At 42.3% G+C, this 12,673-nt stretch overlaps 1 protein-coding gene across 1 annotated transcript in view; it reads left to right on the top strand.

Moving 5' to 3' along the window:
- colec10 (collectin sub-family member 10 (C-type lectin)) overlaps positions 1 to 5,965 on the top strand; it is an 8,816-nt gene extending 2,851 nt beyond the window's left edge. Inside the window, exons 3-7 of the mRNA XM_010766154.1 lie at positions 2,766 to 2,837; positions 4,256 to 4,309; positions 4,719 to 4,814; positions 5,211 to 5,422; positions 5,634 to 5,965. Of these exons, the coding sequence (XP_010764456.1) occupies positions 2,766 to 2,837; positions 4,256 to 4,309; positions 4,719 to 4,814; positions 5,211 to 5,422; positions 5,634 to 5,897 (698 nt within the window). The 3' untranslated portion in view covers positions 5,898 to 5,965. The remainder of the gene's footprint in view (positions 1 to 2,765; positions 2,838 to 4,255; positions 4,310 to 4,718; positions 4,815 to 5,210; positions 5,423 to 5,633) is intronic.
- Positions 5,966 to 12,673: the final 6,708 nt, after the last annotated feature.

A 12,673-nucleotide genomic window follows, 5' to 3' on the forward strand; every position in this document is an offset into this window, starting at 1 on the left:
ACGTACGTACGTACGTACGTACGTACGTACGTACACTACGACACGATATAAACAGATGTCTGCACACACACACACACACACACACACACACACACACACACACACACACACACACACACACACACACACACACACACACACACACACAATACGTGCACACAAGGCTGCAAGCATGTACAAGTTGGCAGATGTACACAAAACACTGTTTAAAAGCACTGGTCCCTGACTGCCCTCTTGCTCTAAGCAGATGTTTGTTTTATTCAATAACTTCACATAGAAGATCCTCACACTCACACACACACACATACGTGCACACACTAAAACAACAGACACACTTCCCTCATCCGACTGTATACGAGACACATGCCAGAACTGCTTTTCCAAAAGTGTAAAGGCAAAGAAAGTATATACATGTGACCCTTTTCAACTTTTCAACTTTGCGGATATTTTTCAACAGTATAGCAAACCCAATCATTATGGTTTCTCTGTGTGTATGCCTATTGTAGGAATGAACGCAGGTTCCTACGATGACTTTGTGACTGCAGTATGTCAAGAGCTCCACAGATGACGCATGTATTCCCTGTCTTAAGTTAGACCTTTTTACAGGAAGCAGTTGCTTAATTTTGGAACGTTAAAAGGGAATTCATGACTATAATTCTCTGGTGAGCGACAAACACATGTTGTGGCTCCAAGCTTATTAGTGTCAACAAACCATGGATTCCCCCTTTTGGTAATTGTGCTTTAATTTATTCCTGTAAAACAATTGGCAAAGTTAAGGTGATACATTTACATTTGTCAGGTTCTTAATTCTTGGAACCTGTTGGGACAGCAACAAACCATATGCACAAAAAATAGGAAATCTGGATCAAAGCCTTTATTCCATGTGACCAAGCCATCTTTCCTCTGTCCACTTAGCTCTAAAAAGCAGCAATTCCAGCATTAATTTTTGCTCATTATGCTTGGGCCAATAATGTGTAATAAATTATTCAATCTCAGTTCTGCTAAGCATTTTAACCTCTTGGATTTGTGGTTATATTAAGCCTTGAAAACATCTATTCCAATTATCGTTTAGGAAATAGCTTAAGGCTGTCTTAGATTTCATGATTAAAGAAAAATGTGGCCTTCACCTCCTTTCCTTCAGCAGCTGGAGAATCCAGACGTTAAGCCAGTTGGAGGGGTTGGCCATTGTAAAGCGTGAATGCAGTGATAGGGAAGACTGTTATCTGAACGTTTAGATAGGCGGTTTAACTGGCGAGCGTGAGCACTGCGACAACAACATTAATCAAGAGACCCACAGATTCAGCTTCTCAAACTGCGATAAAACAAACACCTATAATCACAGTTCAATCAGTTCTCCAATCTGAATCAGACAACAATATTTATTGTGTGCTTCTCAGGCCTTCACTCTGAAAACTATGCAAAAAATTGAAAGCAGATTACAGAGAGAATTCCCATTGGCCTCGTGTACCAGACAACACACAATCCATAAGACCTCACACATTCTGCCATCACTTCTCACAAATCCTCAAGTAAAGAATCAGCATGAGAAACAGGGAAATTGGAAATGAATAGCTGGCTGTATGTGTGAGTATGTAGCCTATGTGTGTGAAGCAAATCCCTCTAATAGAAATAGGCCTCTATAATGTGTCACTTAGTATTTCAAACCCCATCAGTTTCCAGTTGAATAGTTTCCTGAGGAAATACTCATTCAAGTGCTGGCAGAGAGCCTCAGTCTGCTCTGTAGATTTCCAGCACACACACACACACACACACACACACACACACACACACACACACACACACACACACACACACACACACACACACACACACACACACACACACACTCCTAAACTTTCACTGTAACATGCAAAAATTCAAAACCAGGTGCCTTCTCAGCATATCTTTCAACACTTCAACAGCCTAAATATTATAGTAGAGTGGCAAATGACAGTAATCACATCACGTCAGATAAAGATAATAATAGAAAATCACTAGGTTGTTGTTACCAATTGAACAACTCAATAAAAATCATGTTCTGTGTACCAGGTCAGGTTTATTTCATTAAATTAATTAATCCCATTTAACTGCTTTGATGTCTCACTGTCTCTCACTGGAGCACTTGAACAGAGCAGAGCTATTGTTAGTGTTAAACTTATTAGTAACACTTGTGCTTTACCTAATCTGAAATGTCAAAATGACTGCTGTGAAAAAGGCCTATTGCACACTATGAACTGGAATCAAAGAAACAAAATAACAAAGAATACAAATAAATATAATAAATGCATACATGTTTGATAAAACAAGGCAATGTGTGTTTCCCACAAACTACCTTCAATCCACACACAGTCTCTCAACACAAAATACTTAAATTCGTGCCGAAAACAAATCAGCATTTTCCCCTCTAATTTATTTACTGGCATAATAATAATATCAATAACAGCATCTATTGTGGATCCAAACTGTGCAGTGATTGTTGGGAAAAAGCCTCAGGACTCGCAATCTCTAGACGCATACAATTACGTTGATTCGGCTTAAAAACAACAATATAATCAAAATACAAAAGAGAAATGATGAAAGCCATAGATAATTGAAAAGATTTGACAATCCTAAATAATGGAAAATAGCATATTAAAAAATATGATGACGTGGTCTACCCTATTCAGCCCACTTCAGATCAAATGTGAGGCTCTGATGTGTATAGTGAATACTAAATTGTTTTACTGAAGTCTCTCCACATACTCTTTCTTTCTCTTCCTACCCAGGAGTGTTAGGGGAGATGGGGCTTGTGGGAGAGGTGGGCCCCACTGGAAAGATGGGGCCTATTGGGGAAAGAGGTATGAAAAAAGAGTCATTTCTAAAAGTATTTTAATGTAAATACTGTTGTTTTTGTCTCTACTTCTCTACCAATTTCTATTTCTCTTGAGGTAACCCCATACTATGGTATGAATATTGTTCTAATGGATACTTAAGCCTTAAATCAAAGGGAGTGTAAAATTGGAAAGCGCATCAAGTGGAACACCTCCTATCCTGAGTGTCCTGTGTTCCTGTTTCACTGCCATGACACTTTTCCAACCTGCCTGTAATTGTCGACAAAAGGCTACAAAAATGTAGTGGTGGGGTTTTTACAGGATTTCATTGACTTTAATATTGCACAGAGAAAATAATTATAGTTCCCCGAATTCATCCTCAGTCCAAGCACAGCTTCATTATCATGGACTCAAAACATTGAAATAAGAAGAACGGACATTACACAAATCAGCAAACCTAATTATCCCAAGGCTAAGATACACAAGTCAGAATTTTCCCACTTTCTTTCATGTTTTAAACGATCCAAAGATAGAAGAAAACATGATGTCATCAGGCTGCTTTGCCCAGGGTGGCTGAAACAATTTCTAGCTTATTTTTATTTTTATGAGCAGTCATGTTCCCCTGCCATTCTAGGCATTCACTTTTCCTCAGTATTCATTATGTTTAATACACTTACAGGAAAGTGGCTGTGCATCAGCCATCTCAGGCAAAGGAGTGAGGTCACAGGTTTGGATTTCCCTTGATCCCGAGCGCCTGTAGCTCATAAAACACCTACAGAAAAACACATTTTCCAACTAAAATCCTGCTACTCTCTATTTCTGAATTTCATGGTACAATCTCACTCACAGAAGCTAGTTTTAATTTCTATGGATCTAGCAAAAGATACATAAGATTGCCATGATACATGATGCTTTATGTCTATGCATTTGTCTGATTATTATTAGAGTGTTTACAGGGCTAGCATTTTTTTGTACAAAATATCAACCATGTAAGGCTTTAAAAAACGATTTGCAGCATTTCTCTCTGGATATGTTTTACTGGCAACAGTATAATCCGTTTGTTTACTCAAAGATCAGATTGTACATGAACGAAATGTCCTAATAAAAAACCAGCCTACCATCATCTTTTTACTGCAGCCCTCCTCCCCAAAATGTGCAACATTCAACAACACATTGTGTCAGTGTTGCTCAAATATGGGTTGATATGTTCTGGATTACTACTATTATTATGTTTTTTAATTTGAGGTGTCTTGTTGAGTTCAATTTTGAAAAAAAAATATCTGGGTTACAATAGTTCAATAGTCAATGTATACCTGTGTGCAGCCATTTCTCATGTTTTGTGTATGACGCAGCCATCTAGTGGTGAAATTCTAGAACTACATCACAATGTAATGTAAAAATAATTTAATAAGTATTTTCTCACATGTGATTTCTATATTCTGTAGGTATCAAAGGTGACCCAGGTTATATTGGGCTCGCTGGTTTTAAAGGGAAACCAGGTGAGTAAGAATCCAGCATGTAGACATACATTTTTCCAAGTCCTATGCATTACAGTAACGGCCCTTCTGCTCCTTTCAGACCCACATGACCAGGTTGCAGCAATATTACATTTACAAATAAAAAGACAAATAGGGAATGTGTCAATATTTCCCGGAAATTTTAACATCCAGACTTGTGAAGGGTTTTTAAATTGTACATATAGACTTGAGCATGTTATGTCACTTACTGTACACATTTAAACTGTTCCTACTAAATTGATTAGATTCTATCCTAAAATGGCTATCAAATCATAAAACAACAAAAGCCCAGGACTTACACAAATATACTGTGGTACAGCTTTGTCAGAGACGCAGGAAGGTGATTCAGAAATACGGTACAAACTCAACTGACACGTCTTTTATCATTCAGGCACAACCTGTGACTGTGGCAGGTACAGGAAAGTGGTCGGGCAGCTGGATGTCAATGTAGGCACGCTGAGGAATGCTGTCAAGTTTTTGAAGAATGGTAAGCACATAGTGTTTGGATATTTGAATGATGTGAAAACCACTGCATGCAGCTCTAAACAATTAAAGTTATTTAAAAATGAATATTTCATTTAAGATTCCTGCAAGCCACCTAAGAAACTCAATGTTGTGTTACTTATTATTTATTCTTTTGTTATATTTTTATTCCCCTAATCTTGGAATTCAAATTCAGAAAAACATATTTCCTCTTTTTTTCATAACGCCCGCAATCATGTGGCTTAACTTGTTGAAAAAAGCTGACACTAGTATAAGATTGTGATGTTATAGAAAAAGGTTTATGACACATGGCACTGTCCGACTGGCTTCTGGCTTGTTTTGTTTCCTTCTTTTATTGTATTCAATTCCTTATTTTTCTTTAACCCTTAACCCTGTGCAGTCATTTTGGGTCTGAAGGAAACAGAAGAGAGGTACTACCTGCTGGTGAAAGAGTCCAAGAGGTTCGGAGAGGCTTCAATGAACTGCAAGCTGAGAGGAGGAACCCTGGCCATGCCAAAAACCAGCGACACCAACCAGCTCATGGCGGAATACGTCAGTCAGGCTGGACTGATGAGAGTTTATATAGGAGTGCAGGCTCAAAGCAATGACACAGTAAGTAGTCCCCATCACATACTCATAATATGTGCACACACACACTGCAGCAGGTGGAATTTCTCTGTCCTTTTGTTCTCTTGTGTTTTATAAAATAGGAGAAGTATCTGTGCCATAATTCTCCTGAAACCTGGTTTAATAATTAGAAACGTTTTAAGTGTTCTTTGCTGTGAATAACTTTCTAATGATTTTTGTTCTGTTTTGTCATCAGGATGGAACAAGCGGTCATGTTTTTGCAGACTCCAGCCCTCTGCAGGGTTTCACAGCTTGGAGCCAAAAGGAGGAGCTAAATTCCCCAGTATCTCCCCACAAAAACTCAAGCTGTGTGGAGCTGCTCAGCTCTGGAACATGGAGTCATGTGGAGTGTGAAGCCGCCATGTTTTTCATCTGTGAGTTCCCAAAGAGCAGGAGAAGAGGAGCAGGAGGAGGAGGAGGAGGAAGAGGAAGAGGGACACCTGCCCCAGTACCATCCTGAGACATTTAAACTTGCATGCATAAGAGATATAGGTATACATATATCCATTGTTGTCGAGAATTAGTATATGCATGTAATAAAATATAACTGAAAATTTATATATATTTTTTTTTTACTTGAAGAATGGTAGATAATTTGCTCAGATGATCACAGACGGACGGGTCATACATATTTGGGAGAATGCTAAATATGTATGCTGTATATGAACACATCATAATTCTGATTGTCTCCAGATCCGGGCAGGTACATTAACATAGTATTCTGCCCTCGCAAGAATACTTTTCGGATTGCAGGCTTGGCAGATAGCTTAACACGGAAATAAACACCCAGGAGACAGCAGCTCAGTTTTGGATGTTTATTGTTTGAGTTCCATTTTCATTTCCATTTTTGTAAAAAGACATAAAGACCCTAGAATTTGAGCAAGGATTTTGTTGGCAGGAAACAACCCATGTGCTCCATAGACAGACAGAAACAGGAAACTACGGCAAGCATTTATGGACACCCAGTGCAAAACCCAAAAGCCTTTGCAGGCCCTCTTAAAGGGGCAGCACACTCCCCGCTTGGTATAATGTACCACTAAGTCCCTTTGAGAAGGAGAACAACTTCAGAGACTGGTCTTGAATACACCCTGGGAGAACCTTCTTTAATCACCCGTACTTCCACTTTACGGCAGAGTCCTGCATCGGGTCGGGTTCCCGCGGTTACCCGACGGGTGACGGGTCACCCGTCGGGTAACCGCGGGAACCCGACCCGATGCAGGACTCTGCCGTAAAGTGGAAGTACGGGTGATTAAAGAAGGTTCTCCCAGGGTGTATTCAAGNAAGTATCGACAATAGTTTCAGACGACTCGGAACAGCAGGAATGCTCCCCCTTGACCAAGAGTACCACCCAAGCTCGAACAGTCAGAACGAATATGAGCTGGTGGACACCAGACCCGTTCGAACCTAGAACTCATAAAACGAAAGGCCAGTGTTTGTGTGAAACAGTTCTCTTTTCTTACCACCTTATGCATGAGACACACAAAGAAACATGCACTACGATCTCTCGGTGAACAGTACGTCCCTTATACCGTCGAAAACTGTCTACCCTCACTACGCGTGCCCTACACAGATCCACGAGTCTGGTTCTGATCTAGGTAGACAGAACCGCCGAGGTCGAGTCTCTTAACAAGAGGCAAGGGAAGTTGAAAACTAAGAGAAACAACTAAAAACCCTCTTAGTAGCTGAGAAAACTCCTGCACGTAAAAGATAACGAAGTTCCCTCAGGTATTAGTTAGAAGGTTGGAAAAGGTATGCGTATAACATTGGACAAGGGCGTAATCCAACACTGGCTAGACTGAAAAACTACAAGCTCCCTAAAGCCAGGTTCGTAAATGTGTCCTCCAGCTCAAAGAGAACTACTGTCCAGTCGGGAGAACCTTGACTCTTAATACGAAAGGTCCCGGTTATCAAAAGGCCGACCAGTAAGTTTGACGTTTACGGGGCCTTCCATTGGTAAAGGCTGTGAAAGCTCAGCAGCAACCCAGATAAGCAATGTCCACTCCACCACAAACCACACCCTCTCAGGAAATGCCGTGGTTTCAGGTATAAATCTCTGGATGAGAAAAAAGCATATCTTAAGGATTCAAACATTTGCTTTAGGTGTTGTGCATCAACCAGCCACCAAGCCAAAGACTGTGACAAAAATGTTCAGTGCAGAGAGTGCAACAGTGACCGCCACCCTACTGCACTACATCCAGGACCGGCTCCATGGACAACAGGGGCCGCCGTAACCTGAAGATATCAAAGCGGGGAGCAAAACGAATCTCCTCCTGTCACGTCAAAATGCACTGACATCTGTGGGACTGAAGTAAAGCCAAGATCATGCACCAAGGCAGAGTGTATCCGGCAGGCCAGAGAGAGAGAGCTGTCAAAAATATATGTTGTCCTAGATGACCAGAGCAATAAGTCCTTGGCAAAAACAGACTTTTTTGAACTCTTCAATGTTAATGATGGCACAACATCCTACACCCTGAAGACATGGAGTCTTTGAAACCTCAGGGCGGCGAGCAAACAACTACATCGTGGAGTCATTGGACGGCAAAACGTGTATATCACTTCCCACTCTAATCGAATGTGATATGCTCCCAGATGACAAGTCTGAAATTCCCAAACCTGAGATCGCAAAACACTACACACATCTCAACCGGGTTGAGGACAAGATCCCTGCACTAGATTCTGCTGCAGACATTCTCTTACTGCTTGGCTGAGATATACCACAGGCATATAAAGTTCGGGAGCTGTGCAATGGACCACACAATGCCCCGTATGCTCAACGCCTCGACCTAGGTTGGGTGATCATAGGAGAAGTCTGTCTTGGAAAAGCCCACAAACTAGACTGCATCAATGTCTACAGGACCAACGTGCTGATAAATGGACGTACGTCTCTTTTTGACCCTTGCAATAACACTCTACACATCAAAGAGAGAGTGGATACTCCAACTCTTCACCACCATTTTCCAAGAGCTAAAGAGATGAACAATCTGTTCGATAAAAAAAAAAGGAGTTTTCCAGCAGACACCACATGATGACAAGGTTGCCATGTCTGTAGAAGACATAATCTTCCTGGAAGTAATGGACAGATAAGTCTTCATGGATGACTCAAATAGTTGGGTAGCACCTTTACCTTTCAGAGAACAAAGACGTAAACTCCCCAACAACAGAGCACAAGCTGTCCAGCGTCTCCTGCGTTACGCCACATGCTTAAAAAAAAGCCAGACATGAAGGAACATTTTATCACTTTCATGAGGAAGATCTTTGAGTCTAGTCATGTTAAACCTGCACTCCCTCTCAGTGAAGAGCAAGAGTGTTGGTATCTACCAATCTTTGGAGTCTATCATCCACGCAAGCCAGGTCAAATTCGAGCGGTGTTCGACTCCAGTGCCAAGCAAGACGGCATCTCACTTAATGACGTTTTGTTGACTGGTCCAGATCTCAACAATTCACTCTTGGGTGTCCTCACTCGCTTCCGTAAGGAACCTGTTGCTGTTGCTGTAGACATAGAGCAAATGTTCTACTGCTTCAAAGTTCGTGAGGAGCACCGCAACTTCTTACCTTTCCTATGGTTTGAGGACAATGACCCTGCCAAAAGAGTCAAAGAGTAGAGACCCGGCAGCAGAACGAATCTAAAGGGAAGGCATATGATTTTCATGGGAGGGCACACAAAACCGTCACGTGCTGCGGGCACAATATATATCAAACAGCAAGGCCAACAGCATTGCATAAAGACACACACTTATCGCAAATAGATACACAAATAAAGGGCAACATAGAAACAACTTTTGAAACATTGTTTGCGTGGCAACACAAACACTGGTAAATCACGAGCAAGGCACACACTGGGTAAGGATGGCAGCTTCCTCATCGTTGCACTCGGAGAGAAATAGTAGAGACGGAGACGATGAACTGTTTAGCCCTCCTTGGGCATGGTTTATTTTCTATGCACTGCAGGTGCATCCTTTCGCTCTACTTGTCAAACCTCCCGATTTTCGCGGGAGACTCCCGATTTCATTGCCCTCTCCCGGTTTCCTCCCGGGGTCATATTTCTCCCGATTTCTGACAAAATCAGATTTACTCAGGACTGTTTCCACTCGGACTTTAATACAGCTACACCATTGTTTGGTTTCCATGGTAACACGTCTCTTTAGTACTGCGCGCAACTGAAAGTCTGACAGGGTGAGGCAGATAGGCACTGAAAAAAGAACAAGAATCGACAACTACTCTACTCTCTGCTCACTCCTTTCCTGCCCACACAAATGCTCCATCAAGGATGGTGCTACATGACTGCACTTAGAACTACAATAAGCATGTTAATGTCAATCTAACAGCTCCGGCGATAAACTAGCACCCCCCCATTTTGAAATACTCCCGATTTCTGAGGTCTCAAGGTTGGCAAGTATGAGCCGAGCTAACTTAGAACATTATTTAGTCCAACTCTGCATCTTTGTGCAGCGTATACTCAAACAGCGATAAGAAGAGCCCACTGCCTGACTCGGACATGTTGTGGAGTGAATCGTGGTCACCTCTGAGAGGGAGTTGGTTGACAGCTAAAAAAGCTATAATATCAACGACAGCTGACACGTAATAACGGTTCCGTGCCAGCTGATCTGTGTGCACCAACTAATTTCCTTATTTGTTACCTCGCGTATCTGTCTCTCTCTCCACAAACTCACATGAAATGTGTTTTTTGATGCGGCATGCCTTAGCAGTCCTTTATCAGTCTGTAATGCGTGTTTCCAGTCGCAAAAACCTTTGACAGTAAAAGCCGCATCAGATGAAGACGTATTTACTTTAAACTGTCTACAGGGGAAACAAAAGGCTGCGTCTGCTTTTAACAAATATTCAAGCCATGGTCTATTGTAGTACCATGCAGTGGCAAAAGTGCGCTTCTTTCCTGAAAACAATCTCCCTGGATAACGATCCAGTTTCACCTGTTGGTCTTTGAGCGGTTGCTGGCCCAAAAGTAGCCTACCTGTTGATGTGCTGCAAGGTAGCGTCTGTAGTGGAGGCACCGGCACGGAAGAAGAGGATGGCGGGTGTGGTACAGGGTGTGGAAACGCAAGTGGTGATGGTAGGGGCACAAGGAGCTGTGCCTCGGAGGACAGTGTTGGTGGCGGCCGCGTTGATGAGTCAAGGGCACGCTGGGCTCGCTGGGCTCGCTGGGCTCGCTAACCCAGCGAGAGCCCAGGACCGTGGGACGAACTTCGTTGGTGCTTGTAAAGAACTTGGAATAACACAAGGAAACGCTGAGCTCCAGTCCTACCTCAAAAAGCAGAGTTGTACATGGGACTTCAATCTGCCACATTCTTCACATATGGGAGGAGTGTGGGAAAGGATGATGCTCGTCGCATTTTGAATGCTATGTTGCTCAAGGTGCAATCTCCCAATCTTTCGCATGAAGTCCTCATCACATTGATGGCAGAAGTCACTGCTATAATGAATGCAAGACCAATAGTTCCAGTGTCATCAGATCCAGACATGCCCACTGTACTCACCTTGACCTTAAAGATCTTTACCGGAGTCAATGGAAGCAAGTCCAAAGTCTAGCTGATTCATTCTAGAAACATTGGCGACAAGAATACCTTGCAACACTACAACCAAGTAGAAAATGGCAAGCAGATAAGCCTATCTTTGCAAATCGGAGACGTTGTGCTCGCAGGAATATCCTCAAGAAAACAAAGAATAATCTCCAATTGTCAAAAATATATTACAATTATTTATCGGATTATTTACGTTTTTTTTGACAACAAAACAGACTATATTGTTATTTCGTTGAAATAATCGATAGTCGATACTTTATACAAAACGGCCGAGGTCTGTTTTTTACAAAACCTTTTTCCTCGTTTTACCCGAGAAAACCAGGTTTTTCCAACGGCTGGACAGGATCTACCTCTTTTATTGGTTGTAGGTGCGAAAACTCTGTTTATACGTTGACGCAGACAATTATTAACGTGCAAAAGTGACGAGTAGTCACCGCCCGGTCGGGTATCCCCGCATCCCCACGCGCGGGGGGAGAAGGGTGTACAAAAACTAACAGTTAATTTTTTTTATATATATTTATATATATATATAAGGTTTTGTATATAAAAAAATAAAATAAAAATTTCTTGTCCATTTATAATAATATCAACCATAGTCATTTTACATATTAAATGTTATTTTAGAGCAAATTTAACAAAATGCTACAGATTTCAATGACTATTCAGTGTACAAGGGGACGGACCGGCGTCGCACATAAAGTAATGGGAGAGAGCAGGCCCGCCATTCTTTCCTCGGGAGTCGGTCTCGTCGACGTCGGTTGTTCGACTGACAACGATAGACATTTGATACGGCGGCTTTGTATTAAAGTCCGGTTAGTCGCAGTAGCTAGACTACGAGTTTTCCCGCGGGAAAGTCGCGGACCGGACACACAGACACTCAACAAACCTGAGCATAGGTTCCACTGCGATGTCATCCCCTACCGACGCAGAACGTCCACCATCTGAGTCACGATACCTAGCGGCCTCGACATCAAATTGTAAACGGTACGAATAACATCAACATTCCCGTTACGGACATCGTGGTACCTCGTATACACACCCGACCTGGACATAAAATGTCTTTCCTCACTCAGTCTCCCAGCCAACAGCTAAGACAAGTCAAAAGTAGAGGAGTGGGAGAGTCTGAAACTCAACGCGCGACGACGATTCCTCTGCGCGATGGTAACCTTTGGTTTGTTACCACATCGACATTAATTTCGGCTACCTTTGTCAGCACTCATTTAGACTAAAACAGTCTTTAGCCCTCTTTACGCCCCTCAAAGGGCGCTTTTAACCCTTCAAATCGTTCATACTGTGTGTGTGTGTGTGTGTGTGGTGTGTGTGTGTGTGTGTATTTGTTACAAGCATAATCAGAGGACTAAAATTTACGGGATCATACCAAAACAGTGGTAAAAGGTATCGGGTGGTTTTTATAAAAGGTGGTCGGCGGTGACAACGAGTATATATATACGCCCAAGCCCAGCCCAACGCCTAGGACACGGCTGCCCAGCCACAGCCCAACGCCTTGATTAACCATATACACGCCCATCAGCCCCCGCCCAAAGCCATAACGTGCAGCGCCACGCCCCCGCCCCTCGCCCAAGAACTTTTTAGTCTGGGCACGTCCTGAGAACGAAATGCCTGGGAACAGAACAACAGAACTGGTCCTTTCCAATATGATATTCAAGTCATCCGGTAAAGCAAGGAAAATTGGACAGGC

The sequence above is a fragment of the Notothenia coriiceps genome, unplaced genomic scaffold (assembly GCF_000735185.1).
Source record: "Notothenia coriiceps isolate Sejong01 unplaced genomic scaffold, NC01 NC01_scaffold00003129, whole genome shotgun sequence".
NCBI classification, from domain to species: domain Eukaryota; kingdom Metazoa; phylum Chordata; class Actinopteri; order Perciformes; family Nototheniidae; genus Notothenia; species Notothenia coriiceps.